At 33.6% G+C, this 26,111-nt stretch overlaps 1 protein-coding gene across 1 annotated transcript in view; it reads left to right on the top strand.

The window, feature by feature from the left end:
* The first annotated feature begins 15,002 nt into the window (after positions 1 to 15,002).
* LOC126878769 (uncharacterized) overlaps positions 15,003 to 26,111 on the top strand; it is a 36,101-nt gene continuing 24,992 nt past the window's right edge. The window contains exon 1 of the mRNA XM_050641664.1: positions 15,003 to 15,390. Coding sequence (XP_050497621.1) covers positions 15,237 to 15,390 — 154 coding nt within the window. The 5' untranslated portion in view covers positions 15,003 to 15,236. The remainder of the gene's footprint in view (positions 15,391 to 26,111) is intronic.

The raw sequence follows: 26,111 nt of genomic DNA, 5'->3' as shown, positions 1-26,111 counted from the left end.
CAAATATTTCAACGTGATATTACCAAAAAATGAAGCTCTTTCAGGGGAAAACCCATTAAAAATATTTTAAAATGTTTACAAAAAGCTTTATTTTTATGTTTTATAAAAGTTATATACGGGTAGGAAAGACAAAGGAACGAATTTGCTAACGTGAAAACAGACGAAACTCCATATTTACCAATTTCTGGACAATTCATCCAAAGGCTAGATTCTAAGAACGAAGCAGTTGTGAATGTTCAAGTTTTTAATGCGAGTCAGAATGAAAAAAACATTAGGGGCCTCAAGTATGATGGTTTAGATAATTTCTAAGAACGAAGCAGTTGTGAATGTTCAAGTTTTTAATGAGAGTCAGAATAAAAAAAATATTAGGGACCTCAAGTATGATGGTTTAGATAATTTGGCTGGCTATATCTGCCATAAATTGAAGGACTCCAGTATTCAATCCGAAGATTTTTCAACGTGCACGTGGGTTGATCATTTGAGTGAGGGAGGTTTATGTAAACCATCAGACAATTTTTCGTCATGTATTGAGTAACTCGAGACAATTTTTTGTTCAACAAATGGTGATTCCATTTTGGTAACTAAAAATTATTTAGAAAACCTTATGTCCAAAAGTGTAACTGTAGACTGTTCTAATAAAGCGAAGAAGTTATTTTTTAGGTCTCGGATGTACTTCCGAATTAAAGAATAAAACAAGTCTTTTAATAACCTGACATTGCGTAATAGCAAAATTTTAAAAACTGCTACATAGTTCCTGTATGTACGTCTATTTCACAATCACAAAATTTGAATAAAGTGCATGGCATGAAAACTGTAAAACTTATTTTTGTCTTTTCCGAGCCTGTCACTTAAATCTGATTACCTATTACATTACCTATTTAAAAAGTAAACATTTTGTTATTTTAACAATCCATTAAATTTATGGTTTCAATTTTTGGGGTTTCTCTTCCCCTTGGTAAAGATTATATTTTCTAATGTGATGTAGACCAATAATCAATTTTTGCCAACTAACTAAATATAATAATTTTATTAGATATCGATTATATGAATATTTTTATTTTCCGGATCCCAATATAATCGAGACTGGGAACTTACAAATAACTGAAAATCTATTTAAATGAAAGGAAATAGTTTAATTATTTTCCTCTAAACTATAAAAATCACTTAATAGTTTCTTCTAATCATAATTCATTCATTTTTACTATTCTCAAATTTCATTCGCGTTCGTATTACGAACGCATAGACGGGATTATGCTTTACTCTGTTGCTGACGTCATGCGCTAATCGGACGAGGTTCCGTAACTAGAATATCAAGGCGTGAGTAACTTTTATTCGAGACATTTTTTCGAATGGTGGAAAGATGGCGTTATAATCGGAAAAAACGATTTATCGTGATACCATAGGTAAATTATAGAAACGGTCTAATATCTCGAGAAATACACATACAAATAAAAAACCAAAAAATACGTTTTCAATATTTTTCAAAAATCTATCGAATGACACAAAACACGACCCCCCACTCCGCCCCCTGGAGGTGGGGTTGGGGTAACTTTAAAATCTTAAATGGAGACCCCCCAGTTTTTATTGCAGATTTGGATTCCTTACGTAAAAGTAAGTAACTTTTATTCGAGACATTTTTTCGAATTGTGGATAGATGCCGCTCTAAATGGAAAAATACTGCTTATTAGCGCCATCTATAAACAATTCTAAAAAATGTTTTGAATAAATGTTACTTATCTTTTCATGAGGAATCCAAATCTGCAATAAAATACGGGGAGTCCTAATTGATTTTAAAGTTACCCCCACCCTACCTCTAGGGGGTGGAGTGGAGGGTCGTGTTTGATGTTATTCGATAGGATCTTGAAATATTGTAAACACGTTTTTTTTTGGTTTTTTTATTTGGAAGTGTGTTTCTCGAGATATTAGACCGTTTCTATAATTTACCTATGGTATCACGATAAATCTTTTTCCCGATTATAGCGCCATTTATCCAGAAATCGATGAAAGTTATGTAAAATCATAGTGAAAGATGAGGCAAGGATGGGGTTACATAGACTGTAAAAGTAAAATTGAAGTGGGAAAAGGACACTACAGTGTCAGGGATATATGCGGGGATCCGATATGGGAGATGGCAAGAGACCATTGGTCAGGGAGATATGGGGACAGATATGGGTCCAAGACAGAAGATGGATCGGAATCAGGAGTACATAGTGGAGATAGGAACTATAACGGTTCCATCCCACTAGGGGAATATACCTCCGTATTTCAGGCAGAGGTATATGCAATCCTGCACTGTGCACGGATAAACAGATTGAGAACTAGTACAGATTGAGGACAGAGTATTAGTGGGCGGTCCGATAAGTCCCTAGCTTTCAAAATAAAAACGGAAATTTTGGAAAAGTGGCGATTGATTTCTGAACGTAGTCTCCTTTTAGCTCGACACACTTGAACCAGCGATGCTCCACCTTCTTTAACCCGTCTAAAGAATAGCTTTTCTCGAGGTCTGCAAAGTAGGCTGTCGTGGCGGTGATGAACTCCTTATTCGATTTAAATTTCTGCCAGGCGAGTGACTTTTTTAAATTTGGAAACAAAAAGAAGTCATACAGGCCCAAATCTGGAGAATATGTTGGATGGAACAGCAGTTTCTAGCCCAATTCGACCAATTTACCCATGGCGATGGCTAAGGTGTGAGCCGGACGTTTTCTTGGTGGAAGAGTTTTTTTCTTCCACAATTGGGACTGTTTTTTTCTGAAATTCAGCATGGTATCGGGCCCATTATGTGGCATAGTAAAGTCCTGAGATCATTTTGCCCTTTTCCAGGAAGTGAATATAGATCACACATTGTGAATCTCAGAAAATGGTGGCCATCTCCTTTCCAGCCGATTGGACAGTGTTCGCCCTCCTCGGAGCACGTTCACGGGGTGACGTCCACTGTATCGACTGTTCGTTGGTTTCTGGTGTATACCAGTGGAACCATGTTTAGTCGACGGTTTCGAAACAACATAGAAACTCATTTGGATTACGCTTAAACAGCATAAGACATTGCTCCGAAGTGGTCTCATGGTTGCTTTTATTGTTCGGGGTTGGAAAATGCGGCAGCCATCGCGCCGACATCTTTTTTATGCCCAAAATTTTATGCATGATATGACCAACGACATCTTTTGAGATGCCTACTGTCTCAGCTATCTCACGAAGCTTCAGTTCGCGGTATACTAATCCGAGATCGTAAACTTCTTTCACGTCATCCTCAGTGGTAGAAGTTTTCGGGGCAACTGGGAGTGACTTATCAAAAACCGACGAAACACCACGTTGAAACTCGTTAAACCAATTTTTGGTGGTTTTCATGGAAGGAGAAGAGTTACCGTTTACAGAATTCAAGCACTTTTTGATTTGGCTGCGGGATTTCCCATCTACAAAGAAGAGTCGAATCATCGACTGATATTGCTCTTTTGTCATTTTTCTAAAATCCCCAAACACGCCCGCTTATACATGCGGTCAAAACAAAACTACGAGTCGGATTTGGCTGATATTTTTCCATAGGCCGTCTACAAGAATGTATTACACGATGGTACATTTCTCTTGGGACAATGGCGCCATATGGCGGAGAGGCTAAGTACTTATCGGACCACCCTAGTATACTAATAAAAGAATCAATATCTGTTCAGACAGCCAAGCGGCCTTAAAGGCTTTAAACAATCCAAGGATAACCTCAGGCTTGTATGGGAATGCCGTGAAGAACTTAACACTGACACCCTGCCGGAACATAACGAGGTAAGAGTCATATGGGTGCCTGGACATCAAGAGATGAGCAATGAAAAAGCTGACGAACTTGCTAGACGAGGATCAGCAACAAGATACTTCGGTCCAGAACCGGCACTGGGCGTGCCCGAAAGCACAATCAGAGACCGATTAAGAGGCTGGATACGAAGACAGCACAAAGAATACTGGGAAAAAATTCCCACACAAAGACATGACATGGGAAGAGATTTATATTTTAGATACAGTGGAACCTCGATAACTCGGATTAATCGGGACCGCGGCCGATCCGGGTTATCGAAAATCCGAGATAGCCGGAGAATACGGTAAAAATTATTAAAATACGGTATACTTACAGATAAACTCCGTTAGAATTGAAATAACATGAAATAAATATATTTATAAATATGCACAGTACCTACACATCAAAATTACTAAAAAAAAACACCAAACACAAACGTAAGCAAACGGAAGCGAACAATACAAGACACACAATACAGTCACAACGATGTAATGTTATTTAAGAACAGTGAAAACTAAAGACCATTGTTTATAAAAGAATTTTTTAAATAGTCTTTCCTAAACAATGCTAGGACAGTTTGAAATAAAAAGGAATAGGTACTACAGACAGGTGCCTGTTGTTTCTGCGGCGTGTGCTATGAGTCATTTTTACTGTCGTATAGTTTTCAAATTACACACATACACATTATCTCTCAAATATTATATTACATACATTTTTATTGTTGAAAGGTTTGTCTGATAATTAACTATTTTGATGGGAAATAAGCCACAATTAAATTGAAAAATAATTTTATTAACGTTTCGCGACGCCCAAATCGGGTCGTTGTCAAAATACAAAATATTGAAAATCAAAATGTTTATCTGATGAAAATAGCCGGACTTCCGGGTTATCGAGGGCCGACTTATCGGGGTTCCACTGTATGCGCGAAAAGAGCTGAAGAACTACGCAAAATGAACAGGAATTTGCTCAAAATCACTACAGGTTTCTTAACTGGATATTTTTCAATAAAAGGACACGTATACACAATAGGACTATACAACGGAGATCTCAGTTGCAGACCGAGCAGTCCCGATGCAATAGAGAGACCGAGACAGTCAGACATATTATGTTGTGCACTGCGAGGCACTGGATCGCAAGAGGCAAGCAATATATGTAGACTGCAGACCAAGTCCGAAAGCATATGGCACTAACCCAATGGAGCTTTACAGGCTAGTGAAGGGCACTACTATATTGGATTGGGTGTCATGAGAACAAACGGAAGAAAGCACAATAAGGACGCCTTCCAGAAAGAAAACAAATTACTTCTGAAAGAACGATATTGAGAATGACATTGGGACAAATCTCCGACTATGTGAAGAATAAGGTTTAACCACGAGCTACATCAACATTACAAAGAATCCTCTCAAAGAAATAGAAAATTATGGAATAATACAAAGATTGCGCTAGGTAGGTCACCGTATAAGAATGGATAATAACTGAACACCTAGTAGAACGCTTAGTAGAACTATGGGGGATGTCATCCAGTAGGAAGTTTAAGGAAGAGGTAGATAGACGAAGTGAGAACCGATGCTACACAAATTTCTTTTATTTATTTCTTAGGATTTGTTTGAGCACCATCAAGTCTTCTTATTTTCAATTTTTTCTGTGGTTTTTCCAATTATTTCAGTTGCAGAATTTTCGCCGCAGATGTTCGGATACAATTAGCGTCTCTTTGCAAAGACAATGAGGTCGACTTTGCTAAGTAACAACACACTTACTCAACACACACACTACATATTACATACACTATTAGCTACCTGATTGGAAAAATCCACTGTACCATGCCAACGGCCAATAGTTGTCGAGACATTCAGCTAAATAAAAAAAATTGTCCTAAATATACCTTCTTACAGTCCGTCTAATTTACTTACCGTTGCACGTCATTATCTACGCCAGAGATCTAAGTTGACATAGTTGCCAAAGTAAAAAAAATCCTGAATCCATTTTAAATCAAATAGATCACATAATTATTGTAAACGTGGATTATACAACAAAACAAATTAATATTTAATGTAAATAAATAAAAACTTAGAACTAGAGAACAAGAATTAAGTTATAATCTTACATTAAAGTAAATAATAAAAACAGTAAATATAATAAAACAAATACTTGTAGTAAAGAATCTAAACAAATATGAAGTGTCATCACCGCAACTGTCAAATAAATGTTACCAATTTATTCTAAAATGTCAGCTTCTTTCGATTACAGTTTCAGTGTGTTCCGAACAAATGTGCTTCATAAAATCGCTTTATAATCCATTTATACAAATTAAATGAAACATACTATTGTGTATTTCTTTAGGTTAACATTACTAGAAATCTTCAAATATTATTTCTACGCGTATATAATAAAATATGTCTAGTGGTTGTAATTCCAGTGTACTATGCAAAATGATTCTAAAAAAGAACACACCTACCGCCTAACTATTTCGTGTTGGTATCATGTGACGTCACAGGCTATGACACGGATGACGTGCAACGGTAAGTAAATTAGACGAAGTATACACACCTTTTAGCTAATATCTACAATTTGGTATTTTATGAATATCTTTAATACCTATATTCGATGTACCAACCACATTTTGTTTTGCTTGGTGACAATATCACTACAACATTATAATTTTCGTGTCTTAAAGTAATATTTATGATTATGAGGCTGATTTTGTCCATGTTTTCTGTGATAATTATTATTATAATCACCTAGTGGAATATAGCGACAATGTTTGCATATTTAAAATTATCTTTGCTAATTATTTGTTTGTGTATAACAGAATGATAATGTAGGTACCTAATAATCATAAAGTGACATGATAGACATTCGTTTATTTATAGTTAGTATGTCACTGAATGCCTACTTCTACATTTTTTTCCTATGTTAACTTATGTAAATTGGATTCGGCCAAAGGAGGTCTTCGAGTTTCCTTGAGGTAGGAGAACTATTTGAAGAAATGTGTTGAATATTTTTAATAAAGCACCTCATTACGTAATCATCCGAGTATAGATATTTTGTCATCTTCTAACTCTAAAATATAGCGTAGGCCAGTCAATGGGTATCCTGAAAAATAAATTATGTCGTATGGAAAAAAATCAATATAATAGTGAAAGGAGTGAATTACAAAACTGGTAAATATTTAAATTAACAACAAACAAGATCTGTTTTACAAGTAGATCTCTCTCTCATTATTACCTCTCTCTCCTCCGTTACATCCCACCCGTCCTGCCAGTCACACACTTTTGTGTTTTCACTAATCTACAATAAGCCAACTCGCTGCAATACAATCGGCTTAGCAAGATAGAACGGAAGATAGTGCTTCCGAAAAAATCAATAAGTGTCGGCTACTTACATGCTACATAAATTCGGTTTTGTTATAAGGAGTGGAAGCTTGGACTCTGTCAGAGGCACCTAAGAAGAAGCTGAAGTCTTTTGAGCTGTGGAGCTAGAGTTGAATATGGCGATCAACGGGAAGCAACGTGAAGCGATAAAATACTGAGGGATATGGATTACTTTAGTTACTATTGAAGAGAAAATGTTTGATAAGAGAGCCCCGAGAAGACAGAAGACAACATATTTTCTGGCTCCACAACCTAAGAACTTAATTCAATAGGAAGACTGCGGGCCTATTCCGAGCGATTGTAAATAAAATCAAAAGTGTCATGATAATCAATAATATCCTAAATGGATAGCATGCGATTGAGCAGTGTCCAATAAGAAGTGCAGTTATCTGAAGCTATAAGAGTGTTTGTGTAGAGAGCAAAAAGTAATAACCATTTCGATTTATTATTTTCCCTGTAACTATATCCAATAAAATGGCTCTATTATATCCTCCTATGTCGTTTCCTATTACAATTCACTTCGTTTGTTCTGTGGAGAACCTCTTAACCTATCGACATTGTCTTATTCTTATGTTTGGGACATTTCGATTAGTTGTCAATTTAAGCTAATTATTAATTTTATATAGAAGACCAAGTAGCTGAAATTTTGTAGTATTTAACTGTATATTTAAGAATATCCAGAGGCCTCAGGTAAATCAAATGAGTATCATGAGTAAAAGTTGATCCAGCTGTTTGGCTGTTGGGTACATATTATTGCATTTATGATTTAGTTCTCTCTTGCGGATTGACTACGCAAATCTTCAATTATTTTTTGTACTTCTTCTTTTTTAAAGGATATCAATATAACAGCCCAAGTAGAGTGCATTTCTCTATGTTTATCCCCAAAGACAATCTCGTTTTTTTAAGAAATCTTTGAGTGTCCAATTTAATAATTAAGATTATGGTATTATGAATATTATTTAAATATAAAGGGTTTGATGTTATGCCTTCTTTCTTGATAATAAATTGTGAGTCATTTGCTATGGAGACTTGATAATTCCACTTTTGAGATGTATATCTCAGTGGACAAGCTTTTATTTTTAAATAACAAAGATCCACAGACATCTTCAGAAAGCACACCACAGCTCGCTCTGAGGTTTCCAAAAGGAAAAAATTGAAGAAAAAGATCTTCTGTGTAAAAGGTATATTTATTTAAACCCCAATAAAGGGCTACAGTAAAAAACAGAACGTTTTCGCTCTAAAGAGAGTATCATCAGTGTTCTAAGCAAGCTCTACATGCTAAGCCACCAAAAATACATGGGTTAAAACCCTTAAAATGCCGAGCAAAAGTCTTACATTGGCGTGTTGTATAGTAAACCCTGGCGATGGGTGAAATTTAAACAAGATATACCTCAAAGCATCATATGACTATATCGCGAGCATGTGGGTGGTTGAATTGATTTCTCTTTGTGAAGACAGAGAAATCAACTCAAATACCCACATGCTCGCGGTATAGTCATATGATGTTTTGAGGTATATCTTGTTTAAATTTCACCCATCGCCAGGGTTTAATATATAACACGCCAATGTAAGACTTTTGGTCGGCATTTTAAGGGTTTTAACTCATGTATTTTTGGTGGCTTAGCATGTAAATCTTGCTTAGAACACTGATGATGCTCTCTTTAGAGCGAAAACGTTCTGTTTTATAATGTAGCCCTTTATTGGGGTTTAAATAAATATACCTTTTACACAGAAGATCTTTTTCTTAAATTTTTTTAATTAATGGTATACAGCCAGCTACAGGAAATTTTTCCTTATGGCTTTCCAAAAGGATGAAATTTGCATAAGCAAATGGTGGTGGTCTCTGTATCGAAATTAAATCTTAATCTGTCTTTCTTTATATTCGTTTACTCACACATTTTTTTACATCCATTTTACTGCGATCTATTTTACACAAAACAATACATTTGAGTGTTAAGAAAGTGACAGTCAGTATTCACCCAGTGATGAAACCCTAAAAGAGTACAATAATAAATGACTTAATTTAGTCATTAATCAATGTGCGCTTTCTCTTAATGTAGAGGAGATAGAAAGAATTGGTAAATCATTTTAAATACCTTGGTTGGTTAAATGTAAATTGCGACTGTGATGAAGAGATAATAACCAGGATCGAAATATTACGTAAGGCTTTTATAACCAGGCAACCAGTTTTATCTAACCGAAGCCTGTCGATGAATATTCGCAAGAAGGTATGGTTGTGCGACATTGACGTTAAAAACTAGAATGCTAAATTAATTAGAAGCATTCGAATTGTGGTGCTATCGACGAATCCTAAAGATATCGTGGGTTTTGCACACTTCCAATGAATATGTTCTCCAAATGATGAATTCAGAAAGTCTGCTCACAAACATCATAAAGAGGAGAAAAACAGAATACTTCGGCCATATAATTAGAGAACATAAATACCATGTACATCGCCTTATAATACAAGGAAAAGTGGAAGGAAAGAGATGGATTGGTCGAAAGAAACTTTCATGGTTGCGTAATATTAAACAATGGTGTGGATCCACGGTAGAAGAATTATTTCGCGCAGCAGCCAATAGAGAAAGGTTTCAGGAAGTTGTAAACATGATGACGGTCAACGTCTGAATACGGACATGGCACCTAAAGAAAAAGTCATTAATTAATTGAATTAATAGTCTTCTGTTCTGTAGGGGTGCCAGGAGATTGGCGACCAACATGTTTGGGTGAACGGTGAACCTGCAGTCTATTGTGGTACTTGAAGCACAAAGAAATAATTTCTTCTTTGACCGTTTGGACTTGCGAGATCCCTATGTATGGCATTGTTGTAAATGTACCAAGGAACTTTGCAAAGTTGTCTTAGAACTTTTGATTGAAAGCGCTGAATCTTGTGTAGGTTTGTGTCACTGGTAGTTTCCCAGTTTTTTCAGGTTTCAGTACACATTTTTAGATAAGCAGTTTATTGTCTAGATTTAAGCGTGATTTTTGATTCATTCACCACTACATATTTCTGTAGTTAGGCGGCTGTCTAGGTAAATCCTCAAGTATTTGACGTCACTTTTTTTGGCAGTGGAGTGTTGTTAAAGGTTACAGCTGGATTGATCCCCTTCCTTAATGTAAACGTAATGTGTGTTGACTTGGAGCTGTTAACTTTAACTCTCCACAATAATTGTTCAAATTATTTGAACGGTATTTCAAGTATATTTAGGTGACTTTGTAGTATCTGAGAGGCTAAGGTCGGATGTTCGTGGCAAGCCATTAGGAGAGTGTTATCAGAATATGTTGCAATTGTTGTACGATTAGAAGTTGGTATGTCTGCTGTAAACAGGAGGTATCATATATGATTGTAGGAGCATGCAGATTGGAAGAGCAGTTGTCTCTTAAGTTTTGGTATTACTCTTTTATGCCATACCTTATCGAAGGCTTGGGAGACATCAAGGAAGGCTGCTGTACAATATTTCTTGTTCTCGAGAGCATCTCTTGCGGTTATGACTACCCTATGAACCTGTCCGAGTGTGCCGAGTTGTTGTACAACAACTCACACAATTGAGTACTTAGAATCGAATTCTCTGGAGTTTTTGCTTAGATAAATTGACATGTTATGGAATGCAATTCTTAAATTTCTCACGTCAGTTTATTTATCTTCTGTTTGCTTTGCAAATTATAGAAAGCACAAATTTAGGTTATCTGAATTGATATCAATTCAAACGCAAGAAATCTTTCGATCTCCGGATCTTCGGATTTGATCATTTATTTATCTGGCATAAAAAAGCACATGGTTATACCTTTTTCCTACGATTTTTGTTTAAAAAACTTTTTGAAGTTATACTTCTTTAGGCGCAGTTGGGAGTGAATGTAAATGTGCTCGAATCATAGACATATTAACCATAGACCAGTCTAGGTATATGCCGCTCAATGCATCGGGGTGTAACGCCAATATCAAGTACAGTGGTCTAGCTATCTTTGTCTGTCGTACCAGTGTGAGCGTATCTACCAAGAGATGGGGGTAATGGAACGACACAGACACAGAGTACAGCGGCAGCGGCCATCATATGCTAGAAAGAGAAAACTAAGCGCCAGTAGAGAGAGATAGATAGACCACCCATGAACTGCTCCGCGTTACGCTATTTTTCGTACCTTGCCTAATCTATGTATTATTATATCTTTGGCTCGAATTCATCAAAATTGTTGGTGCTACGCGCAGATACATTATACGTTTGCTCTGATTAGGTATTTTAATCACATGTCAAAAAGTATCCAACATGACGGCTGTGGTTAAAGGATGTGTTGTCATTTTTATTACTATGGTTATGGTTGTTAAGTTTTGTTGAGTAAAAGTTGTGAAAACCGAGACAAAAGTCAGTTTATACTTGTACTGACTGTTTAAATAGTTTTTATGTATATTTTTGGACTTAAGAATATGTGTGTACTTTGTGCGCGCGTTAGAAGTTATACTTCTATTAAAATTGTGTAGAACATCTGACGTTTTTTAGATTTTCTACAATTCCTCGAGGGAAAAGCAATTGCTGGGACGCTCCAGTTCGTCAAAAAATGAAGGACTGACATTATTAACAATGATTTTAAAATTTGACGAAAATACAGCAGAAACTCGAAAGGCTATTGGGACCGTGCAAGTTCGGCAAAGCGACACCTATTTCTACGCTCTGCAACTTTATTCGCACTTTTAATTATATTGGCCAATTATATTAGTTCTGGTTACTGAATAATTGTCAAGGTCATAGCCCAAAAAAATAATAAGAAGAAAAAATAAGATTCAGGTTATGTTATTAAAACGTAAACAATTGTATGTAGTAAATAAAATTAGTTATTAAAATGCAGTACTGCAAGCAAAATACAATTAATTAAATTTACCTTTATATAATAATTACATATCATATCAATATTGTGGAGAAACATTTAATTTTTCTTCTCCAATAACAGTAGATATGAAATTTATGTCAATTTGACAATTTCAATTGACAATATGAATTATTTAAGAAAGTTGCAATATTTCTCCGCTATTCGCGCACGATATTTTCACGTATCCCTTCCAAGTAGTTGCCCATGAAAAAATTATCGTATACATTTTTGTCGAAAACCGACGTTTTTTAGAGCTTATACGATTCCTCACGAGAAAAGCAACTGCGGGACTCTCCAGTTAATAAAAATGACGTATTTACGTTATTTTTAATTTTTGGTATTATTTTCTTCTTTTTCTTCTTCTTCTTCTTCTTCTTCTTTTTATGTAGACATGACTCTGTCTGTTTTTCAATGTGCCTCCAGTAAGTTGTCATTCCATCTTTTTCGTGGTCTTCCCTCTGATCGTCTTCCTATTGGGGAACCGTCTCTCGCCGTCCTTACTACTCTATTGGTTGTGGTCATGATAACGTCCTTTAATTTGACCCTGTCAAATGCCTTCTTAATGTCAATGAAACATAAGTATGCCGGTTTGTTGTATTCTAACGATTTTTCTTGAACCTGCCTCATTATAAATATAGCGTCGGTGCATGATCTTCCCGACCTAAAACCTTGTTGTTTTTCTGCTAATGTTATAATTTTATTTAGTTTGTTTTTGTTATCACTTTGGTCGTTAATTTTAGTGTTGTGTTTAATAAATTAATTCCTCTGTAATTCTCCGGGTCCGATTTTTCTCCCTTTTTGAAGAGAGGTATTAGAAATATATGCTTGATCTCCATTCCTGTGGTATTCTGTTTTGTTCTACTATTTTTTGGATTAGTTTTAATAGTTGTTTGGACAGATCTTGTCCTCCGTACTTTAGGATTTCATTCGATATTCTGTCCTCTCCTGGAGATTATCTATTTTTTAATTTCCTTAATGCTTCTGTTACCTCTGCTTTTTCAATATTTATTTCTTCGTTTGTTGTCAGTTCAGGTGTTGGTGGTTCGTTATCGTTATCTTTAGCAAACAGAGATCAAAAATAATCTGCCCAAGTTTCCTTCTGAATGTGTTTCGTTTTTATTAGTTCGTTCATCTCTTTTCTTTGTCCTCTGATCATTCTCCATATTTCCTTTTGTATTCCGTAGAAGTCATGTTCCATCTGTTTTGAGAAGCTCTCCCAGTGTTCCCTTTTTATTTGTCTGACTAAAGTGTTTGTTTCGTTTCTAAATCGTTTATAGTGGTTGTATGTATTGTAAAAAGGCTTTCTTTTTTTTCACATTTTATCTTCACTTCCTCTCGAAACCATGGGGTTTTCTTTTTTGATATATTGGTATTCGTTACTTTCCTCTCTCCAATGATTCTGTTGCTGCGTTAATTATGTTACTTTTGAGTTTTCCCCTGATAATTTCATTATCAGCAATCTTCTCTGATATTCTTTTTCTGTATAAGTATTCCGTGGAATCCGTATTTAGTCCTTCTTCTTTGATTTTTGTTTGTGTTGGTGCCACTCTCTTAGATGTGAAGTATTTCATGGTGATTTTATATATATCTACGGGGGTCCTACAGCCTCTACCGCATCCCGCATTTCGATCTCCACCTTTTTCGGTCGGTCCATTCTTCCTCATTTATGGCTCTATCTCTCATTATTCCTCTGATTTCTTCTCTCCAATCCAGTGCTAGTCTTCCTCTCCTTCTTCTATTCCATGGAACATAGTTTAAAGTCTGTTTTGGCCATCGTTCATCATTCATTCGCATGGTGATTCTAATTTTACATAATACTAGGCTGTGGTCACTACCTACATCTGCTGAGTTGAGGCATCTTAGGTCGATTATTTTTGATGGATGTATATCTCTGTTAGTTACAACATATTCTATCATAGATCTTTGTCCACGGGTATTATTGAATGTATATTTGTGTTGGTCTTTGTGGTCAAAAAAGGTGTTGTTTATTCGAAGTTCGTTATTCGTGCAGAAGTTTATCATCAGTTCTCCATTTTCGTTTTTGACATTCTCATTGTTTTGTTTAATTCCGGTTATTACTTGTTTGCTTATTCGAGCGTTAAAATCCCCCAGTATTATCAACTTTCCTGCTCTAACTTGATCTACTACTTGTTGCAATTGATCATAAAATATTTCCCTTGTTGTTTTAGGCTTACTATTTTCTGGACCGTATACTCCGATGATGTTCAAGTTTCAAGTCTTCCTTCTCCATTCTTATTTTTGCTGTGATAATCCTTTCTGATGTATATTGACACTCTTTGATGTTATTTTAGTATCTTTGGTGTATTAGTAAGGCTACACCCTGTTTGGCCCTGTTTTCTTTTGCTACTTCACTGTAGATTAGCATAATTTTGACTAGTCTTTTCCTTTTTTTTTGGTCTCCTGTAGAGCGCATATATCTATTTTTTTCTCTTCTAGCTCTTGGGTTATTTCTTGATCTCTAATGATGAGCGATCTGATGTTCCAAGTGGTTATTCTCATCTGGGTTTTGGAGGTTTTTCTCGTGTCCTTAATGCTTGCCGTAGTCGTCTTCATATTATCAATCTGTTTCCGAGGCTTCACATTGTTTCTTTGAGCAGTATTCGTTTTTATGATTGGTAGGTTGCTAACCTTGCCAATCACCCTCCACATTTTAACCGGGCTTGGGACCGGCTGTGGTAACCACGGAGCTACTCGATACACCCCGCAATTACCCCCCAAGCAGTGTTATTATTTTAACAGGCAGGTATTATTAATTTAACATTTAAATAAAAATACAATTAAAATGATTAAAATATATTTGTTTCGTTGAAATCATAAAAATAGAAGTATAACTTCTTACGTACGTACAAAGTACACACACTCTTTTTTTAACTTATCTCTGTAATTGCCAGATTTATTTCACAAAATTTCACCTAAACTGGCTTACAAATCGTCCGAAGGTTAAAGCTGTTTCTACTAACAGGAGCGGGTCTTAGTAACTGACTGTGTGTGCCGCTTCACATATACCACAATAAAATTATCGAATTTAGTAGTAGTAGGTAACAAACGTATTCCTAACTTCTGAATTTAAATTAGAAACAACCAACTCAGTTAGAGGAAGTCGTTAGATCGAGTTGTATGATAGTTGCTATCAATTGCTGGTTAATCAAGCACTATCCACTTATTATTTTAAACCTCGTGTAGCGGCTTTTTTATAAAGAGTAATAATGTCCGAAAACAAACCTGATACAGTTCCTGGACTAGGATTTAAGGATAAAGATAAGGCATTGGATACATTAAAAAATTTAGAAGGAAGAGATCCTGATTACCAAAGACTTTCTATTAAAGGATTGATAGGAAGAGCAAAAAGAACTCTGACATGTAAGTACCTAGATTTTATGTATTTATAACATGTATACGAATTTGTTGACTCTTTTTTTTTAATGTTTATAGCAATAATAATGTTCGGTATTATCAGGAAAAACTGTTTTACAGAAAAATATATAAATAGATATTTCACTAATTTTGATTTGTAAATTTTGCCACTAATTTTCAAACGCATGCGCATTAGGTTTATCATTTTTATAGAGGGTTATATTTATAATTATATTGATTTTTCCTTTTGAACTTTATTACTCAACGGATTCTATCTCTATAACCTTGGATTTGATGAAAAATCTTTAAAAACTGTCCATTTTATTTTACTTCCTACCTTCACAAGATTTTGGAGTTATTACCAGTACATACCTATATTTTTTTATATATTTTCATCTAGCACTTGGTTTTTTTTCTAATTTTTTTTTAATCTTTCATCATACCTTTTCCTTGGCTTCAATTTCTTTTTCTTCCTATTTTGTATTGTGTCAAATAACGTGTGTCTTAGTACTAAGACATATTGCTTTGTTTGATGTTTTGATCCAGCATTTATTTGTCGGTTTATGTTGCCTAAACGTTTCAAGTTTGTATCATGTACAGTACAACTATATTAAAAGTTCTATTTCTCTTATTTTCAGTACATATTTTACCATTCACTGGAAATTCATTTTTTTTTGTTAGTTTTTATATGTCATTACAAACGCCCGGTTTCATAATCAACTTAAAGTGAACATTAACTGCATTAACTAAAGTTCACTTTAAAGTTGACATTTACCCATAGGAATTGCATTGTAAAGGTACCAACTTAAATTTAAAAGTACATTTTAACTTTATTATGAAATCGCCCGTAAGTAGGTATATTGCTGATGGACATTGTTAGGTTAAAGATTTCTCTATCTAAAATTCCCTAAAAGCTCGACTAGATGTCCATCTAGTTGTATTTCCATACTGATCCGAAATAATAATTGATTCTCAACATCAGTTTTGCCTTTTCATAGTACCTATAGGTACCTATATAGAGGTATTACCTATAGTTGATGGTATAAAGATGGTATAAATCATAGATAATTTGACTACGAATCGAAATATATTGATTCCGTGCTTAGACCAGGGCGCATCTGTAAAAATATTAGTACATTTGGACGTTGAGAGGTGACTCAAATTTTTTTGCAGAAATTGCTTGAAAATAATTCAAATAATAATAGTTGAGTTGTCCTCCCTCTCAAAAAGGTCCGGAACATTGTTTAAATAATCAAAATGTCAAAAAATGAAGGAAAAATTCGATTTTTTTCTTCGTTTTTTGATTATAACTTTAAAATTATTCATTTCCGAGAAAAGTTGTACCGACATAAAAGTTGTGTAAGTAAATTTCCTACAATATAGAATTGGTTAAAAATTTAGAAATAGTCACCCTTGTTGCAAAATAGCAATATTTTCGAAAAAACCATACAAAAACAAGTATTCGCATTTTACGTTTTTCAACCATTTATGCTACACATAGGACCTTCATATTATTTCACCCAGAAAAACTTTATGATACAGTAAAACAATACTGTAAATTTAATTAAGATCGGTTCAATAGATTTTGCAATATAAATTTTAGCTTTCAGCTTTCACAAAAAAAATTCATTTTTTCAAAATGTTACAGGACTGAAAATAAAGCAGATTGCAAGTTAATTTTTTTTTGCGTATAGAAGTGTAGGTACTATACCTTTCATTTGCAATTTGCAAAATTAAAATAGATTAATTACCACGGCGCGCGTCAGGAATTTTTTAAATAAACATTAATTATTGGTGCTACGCGCAGGACAGCAGATAGTTTGCTCTGATTGGGCATTCCAATGAACTTTGATAATGATTGATACATTTTAATTTTTATTACATTTCGATATAAATAAATAAATTTGTGTATTGCAAAATAAAAACACATACTCTATCATTTGAAATAGCACTTTTTTTAAACTTTAAATAAAAGTTTATTATTTTTAAACATATGCAATTGTTTAAACAATATTTCAAAAACAATAATCAAATTAGTTTGATTTTTGTGGAATTAAAATATTAAAATCCAACAAAATATAGAGTAAGAAAATAATATATTAGATAAAGATTGGAAGAAATTTTGGTGGAAATCAACTTGTGTGAATCGAACACCGCTGTCCTGCGCGTAGCACCAAAAATTAATGTTTATTTAAAAAATTTCCTGACGCCGTGGTAATTACTCTATTTTAATTTTGCAAATTGCAAATGAAAGGTACAGTACACTTCTATAAGCAAAAAAAATCAACTTGCTATCTGCTTTATTTTCAGTCCTGCAACATTAAAAAAAAATGAATTTCTTTTGCGAAAGCTCGATTGCAAAATTTATTTTGCAAAATCTATTAAACCGATCTTAATGAAATTTACAGTGTTGTTTTACTATATCATAAAGTTTTTCTGGGTAAAATATGAAGGTCCTAAGTGTAGCAGAAATGGTTGAAAAACGTAAAATGCGGATACTTGTTTTTGTATGTTTTTTTTCGCAATTATTACTATTTTGCAACAAGGGTGACTATTTTTTAAATTTTTAACCAATTCTATATTGTAGAAAATTTAATTACGCAACTTTTATGTCAGTACAACTTTTCTCAGAAATGAATAATTTTAAAGTTATAATCAAAAAAACCAATAAAAAATCTAATTTTTCCTTCATATTTTGACATTTTGATTATTTAAATGGGAGGATTTAAGTGGGAGGATAACTAAAATATTATTATGTATTTGAGTTATTTTCAAGCAATTTCTGCAAAAAAATTTGAGTCACCTCTCAACGTCCATCTCAAAACAGGTGCTCCCTGGACTAACTATGATATTGGTTTAAGTGGTGAGATTCGTTTTAAAAATTCTAATTTCTAAGCATGTCCGCCGATCATTCCGAAAATTTGATAGATCCCATGGGTCTTGCAATTCAACACAGCGCCGGCGCCGGTCTCACTGCGCCGACAACTTCTCGAAGAATACATAGACATAGAAAAAAATCTTTGATAATATATCAACTTCAGGCGAAACTTGCAAAACTATTTGGATTCGAAAACAACAACAAATATGAGCCAAAAATATATTTGATTTGCTGCTACTGTGTCCTAAAACATGAGTGTTTCTTTTTATCGAGATTTGTCTGCTTAGTCTGGACCTCGCATTACTTTACTAATTAAATTATAGGTACATTTTTCTAATAGTTTACCTATCTATAATATAGTTGGTTTGGAATTTTTAGACAAACAAATAGAAGTGGAAACCACTTATATATCATAAAATTATTGTTTGTGTCCTTATTTTAGAAAATTACAAAAACCGCTGGTACAAGTCAACTTTTAAATTTAAATGATCGTTATTTATAAATTTAAATTTACGGAGTGATTCATAGGTCTGGATCCCGCGTATGAAAAAAAAGTTGATTAATAGCAAGCTGATAATTTGTTAATAGCTTAAGGGTGTCTAGTCGGACAAACTTTGATATATGGGAACACTGGAACAGGGGAAGTTTTAATTGTGGAACAGGTTAAAAATTTGGAACGGTCAGACCACGAAAACGACACATGTATTTTGTCCGACAGAACAGACTTAAACTCTCCGAACAGAGATTAAACTCTCATGCAAAAATCTGACTGCTATTTATCACCAAATGGGCGTTTTAATGAGTGGAACATGTAGAATATATCAAATGACAGGAATTATGACAGATGATAAATAGCAGTCTGATTTTTGTATGAGAGTTTAATCTCTGTTCGGAGAGTTTAAGTCTGTTCTGTCGGACAAAATAAATGTGCCGTTTTCGTGGTCTGACCGTTCCAAATTTTTAACCTGTTCCACAATTAAAACTGCCCCTGTTCCAGTGTTCCCATATATCAAAGTTTATCCGACTAATGTCCGTCCCACCTTGACTTTACAGTATAGGGAACATAGACAATGCACTCCTTATGAGAGTTTTTAGCGCGGTGATGCCGATTTTATCAAAAAGAATTTGTGATCGAACATTAGACATATTAAATTAAAATTGTTTTAGAAAGGCAATCTACAATTTTAGGATCATATGCTTAGTAAGTGTAGTATATCAAGTAAACTTAAACACATACGAATCCTAAAATTATAGATTATATTTCTTAAACAGTTTTAATTGAATCTCTCTAATGTTCGATTATTAATTCATTTTGATAAAATTGGCATCACCGCGCTAAAACTCTCATAATGACTGAGTGCCTATGTTCCCTATACTGTAAAGTCAAGGTGGGACGGACTATAGACACCCTTAAGGTGATACAGTAGCTATCAACAGGTAGCCAAAACGCGTTTCAAGATTGCGGCTGTAATTTTGAATATTTTTTCGAGATATTTGGCACACGTATTCGTAATATAATAAAGAATGGCGGTACAGAGCCCAATTTAAAAATATATTAATATGTGGAAATTACTCTGTAATTAAATACAATTTTAAAAAAACAAGCCTGTACCGCCATTAAGAAGAACAAAAAAATACACTTTCTTCAAATAAACTTTTTTATCCGATGCCTAGATTTTTTGTCATTTTGGAACTACTAAAATTTTTTATTTCATTAGTAGTTCCAAAATGACACAAACTCTAGGCATCGGATAAAAAAGTTTATTTGAAGAAAGTGTATTTTTTTGTTCTTAATGGCGGTACAGGCCCCCTTTTTTTTCAAAATTGTATTTAATTACAGAGTAATTTCCACATATTAATATATTTTTCAAATTGGGCTCTGTACCGCCATTCTTTATTATATTACGAATACGTGTGCCAAATATCTCGAAAAAATATTCAAAATTACAGCCGCAATCTTGGAACGCGTTTTCGCTACCTGTTGATCGCTACTGTTTCCTCTTAAGCTACTAATAACAAATTATCAGCTTACTATTAATCAACTTTTTTTTCATACGCGGGATCCAGACCTATCACGCAAGCAAGTCTAATTTTTATGTTTTTAAAAGTTCCTTATCAACATGATCTCAAAGAGCTACATTATGTAGGATCTATTACTAATAGACAATTAGGTATAAATAATAATACAAGGTAAAATTTTGAAATTATGTATCATTTTCGTCATAAAATTTTAAAATTAATTATTTATCGCACTTTAAATAATGGTATATTTTTTAAAATTAGCTAAATGGAGACATGGATTTTCTAAACTAAGTATTAATATATTGGGTTTTGTATTTAATTTCTTGATGAAAATTATACATAATTTCCAAATGTTACCTTTTATTTTATTCATTATATACCCTGCATACTACAGTTTGTTAAGATCGGGTCGTTAAGGAGCTTTTAAAAACATAAAAATCTACGGGGCGTTCCACTAAAAATAAAGATGATGGACTATGCTAAACTTGCGCGAATCTCTGCACATTTAAATTTGTATGTTTAAAAAGAGCACATTTCCATTTATAAATTGAAGTGTTCCAGCGTTTGTTAATACATATTATAAAATTATGATGCAAATAATTTTATTCCATAAGTGGTTTCCACACAGTATAATTTAAAAATTTCACCGTGTAGTATTCATAATATAAATGATATAGTTCATTGAGATTCGGTTCCTAAGGAGCTTTTAAATCGATTAAAAATAAAGCTCATTGACTATGCTAGGCTTGCGTGAATCATCCGGTACATTTAAATTTATATTTAAAAAGCACATATTTATACAGTGCACTGGAATACCCCTGCTATTTTCCCCCTATTAACTTCTTTATTTTTAGTACATAAGCAAAACGCTCGCACAAGTCGATTTTAAAATAATCATAGTATATTATTATGGCATCAATGTTTCGAACTTTACTCGATTCCTCTTCAGGCATAACTTTGATTTTTTTTTAAATGGGAAAGTACATCATGTGACACTTCATTTAAAAGCTTTTAAAATACTGATTATACAGTTGAGTCTCTGAATCTTTACCCGTGCGTCATCATGTAAAGCATACGAAATAAGTCGATGATAAGTCGGAAATTGAAATTTACTAAACGCAACAGCAAGTCACTTACTGTCACTTGCTGTTGCGTTTAGTAAATTTCAATTTCCGACTTATCATCGACTTATTTCGTATGCTTTAAATGATGACGCACGGATAAAGATTCAGGGACTCAACTGTAAAAATGTATAATACTTTTATCCCTTTTGAGAGCGTAGGCGCAAAATTTCGGTCGAATTCTTGTTAAATGCGTTCATTTTTTTCTAATCCTGAGAAAACTAATAAGTAGTTTTGAAAAATTTAAACGCAGAATGAAAGATTAGATTATTACCGAGGACCGAAAGTCCCTTAGAATAATCAAAAAGTTTCTTTTGAATTATATTTTGAATTAAAATTCCTCAAAAATCACTCAATTTTCTCTTCTTTTCACCCCTGTAACTTATTAAAATAAACATTATAGTAGAAATTCTCAGGGATTTTAGACCCTCGGTAATCTTTCATTCTGTGTTTAAATTTTTCAAAAATACTTATTAGTTTTTTCAGAATTCGAAAAAAATGAACGCATTTCAAAATAATTCGACCGAAATTTTGCGCCTACGCTCTCAAAAAGGATTAAAGTATTATACATTTTTATAATCAGTATTTCAAAAGCTTTTAAATGAGGTAACACATTATGTACTTTCCCATTTAAAAAAATCAAAGTTGTGTCTGTCACCTGAAGAGGGATCGCATAAAGTTCGAAACATTGATGCCATAATATACTATGATTATTTTAAAAATCGACCTGTCCAAGCGTTTTACTTATGTTCTAAAAATAAATAAGTTAATAAGGGGGAACACTTATTCCAGCGCACTGTATATAAAAATCGTTTCTGCTGAGTCTTAGCGTTTTTTTTTTTAATTTTTTAATCCAGTTCGGAATGGTTTATTCGCGATAAGTTCAAATAAACTTAAAGGTAAAATCAATATTAATACAAGAATAATTAATATTAAAATTAAACCAGGTTTCCAGGTTGAACCGCGCCGATATTCACAGAGTTGAGCTTTCGACGTCCACTCTGACGTCATCTTCAGGGCTTCCGGGGTCTCAGCCTCCTGAGGCTCCAGACACCACTTTATTCACTGGTGAGTGCACAGTATAGTAGTGCAATGTATAAAAATTTATGACCGAAAGTTTGGCAAAAATGACTCAAAATTAGTGAAATCGTATACCAACCGAAGCACGGTTACACGAAGAGTTCAAATATCGACTCTTTGTTATACTTCCGGTCACGGTCGGTGAAAACCTAGGACTTACGAAGTCCAACGGCTTGTTTTTATTTTGACTGGGTTATTTAACTTTATTTTATAATTATGATTGATTATTGGTATTAATGCAATTGTTTTATTATTACAAGAAGATGAATGTGTTAGTGATAAAGCAGTAAATTCAACTGTATTTTTTTCTCGCTTCACAAAAACAGCATTCTTACAAATTTACACTTACTTTTTCAAATGTAAATAGATCCAAGATACAACAAATCGTGTCGTATCAATATAATATCAATAGAAAAATTGTTTTATATATACAGTGGCGTAGCTTAAGTTATTGTAAGACTAATATGAATCTTGTTATTTATAATCACGTGCCCAATTTCAAAACTTTAAAATTAAACTACATAATTTATACAATATGTTTCATCTGCATTTTCACAGAATCTGTATGTTGCTACCTTCACTTTGCCTAGTTTAGAGAGAAAATAAAGAGATATTAGAGAGATTTTAGACCCTCTACTTTTTGACGTACGTTAAACGTAAAACGTTATACTTGTCATGCGCAATGAGTGATAAATAAGGAATAACGTATTTTCTTAAAATAGATTTTGAAACCCTTCAGAAAATACACACACAGATTAACGAGAATTGACATTTGGCAAATGTAACCTAGAAAACGGCAGTTGTGTGCTATAACCTTAGACAAGGAAAGAGAGAGGACGAGTAATCCTATGACCAAAAGTGAAGCCAAACCGACACCAGAGATTTTGATCATCGACGTATCTTTGGGGTATTGTTATGCATTGAGTATTTAAAATAAAAACATGAAATGTATTTGAAATGAAGAATTTGTGTACGGTAAATGTTTTATTAAGTTGCTCATATTACGTACATATGTTTCAATACATAGATATGTTTTATTACGAATTTTAGATGATGATTTACTTTATTTTTTATGAAATTTTAACCTTCAACGAACACCCACCACTGGTAACCCATTGTTATTTTTGACGTGACCGCCATGTTTTTGGTGACAAACAAACCAAAAACTGGCTTCACTTTTGGAACGTTTGTGTTAAATGAGTGTTACCCGTCCTCTCTTTTTTCCTTGTCTAAGGCTATAACTGTGTGTATAACTTATTTTATTGAATTATTTGCCATAATGGAAGAAAATGTATTAAGACGTTCACCAAAGACAATTTACTACTTTAGGAACACAAAACATCCATCCTAAGTTTAACAAGACAATTCAATCAAGTGTCAGATTTCTCAAGAAATGGTGTAATTTAGAATTATTCTACCAGGGTTGCCAAGCAGATTATATTCAATTATATTATAATATGTTTATTACCTGATAGTTTTTTTTAAAACAAATTTTGATTACAATTTTATACATCGTTACTATATTTTTTATTCTAGTTGTCTCTGGTTCAGCTCATATGACTTTTTGTTCGTTTTTTATGATTTAGATATATGCCATTTGGCAATCTTACAATTACGTTATCCCTTTATAACGTGAACCTTATTTCTACCTAAATAAGGAGACACCTTATCCGCTAATAAGGTAATACGTTATTTTTCAGTTAATGCGCATGAGCAGAATAGCGTATAACGTTTAACGTTGCTGAAATAAGGGGCTTAAAAACTCTCTATTGCAAAGGCATTTTTACCGCACAAATAGCGGAATAGGTACGCTATTTTGACATGTACGCAAGCGCAATGTGAATGTTACGCTAATACCGGATAACGTATCCCGCTATTTAGGTCGAAATAAGGGACGGTAATAGCGTTAACGCTAATTTGACATTTGTGATGAAACAAAAAAATAATTTATAGAATACAAATTTTATAAACTAAAAACTGTGAATCATCTTGTTTCCTGTGTTGAGAAATACGTGTGTTCTTATTTTGTCTACAATAGACTAATTTTTGTGCTTAGGATATTAGTTATTCAGATATTTTATATTATTTTTATATTGATTATTTATATTTATTGTTGGTTAAATCATTAAAATTAAAATACATGTCAACCTGCTCAATATCCAAATTCATTTTTCAATAAAGAAACAATTACAGTATTCCTCAATATTAATTTCTAGGTTGCATTTAATCTCAAACGTCGGTTGTCATAATAACGTTAAGTCCCACCCCTGAACATTTACGATAACTCTCTTTATGCCTGTGTTGAAATAGACCGTTAACCGTTATTTACGTCTTGACACTGTATTAACGTTAGCCTTTGCGATATCTCTCTAATATCTGAATGACAATGTCCAGTGAGGGAAATACTTGTGATTGCTTTGAGTTTAGTTTTCTCAATATCGGAGGAGTTCAGTTTTCTCATTTACGACAGAAGTCTGTAATAACCTTCCTACTTTCTTTTGGCCTGAAGTAATTCCTCAGTAGGCTACACTAAGTTGCTTTTTCCATTTTCGATCGTCTTCTACTATTTGGTCTAGATACTCCAGAATGGTTCTGGTCGGATAATAGGAATATTAGCTTCTTCTTTAGGAAGACTATATGCAATATCTTCTTCTTCTGCCTATTTATAAGAAATTCTGCTTGTTCATTGGCGGATTGATACCTCTATGGAAGGTTGTCACTCCATCTTTTGCGCGGTCGGCCGATACTTCTTCTACCGATTATTGATTTATCTCTTGCTATTTTGACTACACGCGTCTCCCCCATTCTGCTAATGTCTTAACTCCTTTTTCGATCTCTCAGCGTATTTCCTGTAATTCTTCTCAGTACTCTCATCTCTGCCGTTTCCAATACTCTCTGTGTTGTGGCTATATCGGGTCTTGTTTCTGATGCATATGTCATTATTGGTCTTACACTGGCTTTATAAATTCTTAACTTCATCTCAGTATTAATATGTCGGTTTTGCCATATAGTGTTATTGAGATATCCTGCCAATCTATTTGCTTTTTGTACTTGATTTCTCACTTCTTTATCGATATTATAAGAAAAACTAGTAATTCCTTTGGGATGTGGCACCCATAATACACGTATTTGTTTTGCTTTGCCGGTTGCTTAAATAAGATATTGCTTGCAGTTCCAAATTATCTCTGAACTCGCAAGTTGTAGACTTCAGAATCTTTGATGCAACTTTTAAAACTGATAATTTAATTTTTTTATTCCTCTTGAGGCCGCTTTTTATTTGGTCTACGTTTTCCTGGCTGTTTGCTCTGTGTTACCATCAGCATACCTAGAATTTAAAATCTTTAAACTATGACCGACATAAATATTCAAGTCATTGGTTTATTATTATACGCATAAGTAATAGATATAGAAAAATAAGAAAGATGATAAAATCCTTGTCAATTTCACCTCGAACTCGTTGGAATAAATGTTGCCAAATTTTTAGTATGCAATAATGCTCTAAATATAACTGTGAGGTTAAAGAACTGTAATTTCTACTTAAATTTCCAAATTCAATTACGATATGACACTCTAGCTAGACCTAAACAACTTATCATAAAACAATTTTTTTTTAAATATCTATACTT

This window comes from Diabrotica virgifera, chromosome 1 (assembly GCF_917563875.1).
Source record: "Diabrotica virgifera virgifera chromosome 1, PGI_DIABVI_V3a".
In the NCBI taxonomy this organism is placed as follows: domain Eukaryota; kingdom Metazoa; phylum Arthropoda; class Insecta; order Coleoptera; family Chrysomelidae; genus Diabrotica; species Diabrotica virgifera.
The sequence above is the reverse complement of the archived record's forward strand: the minus strand, read 5'-3'. Positions and strand labels throughout refer to the sequence as shown.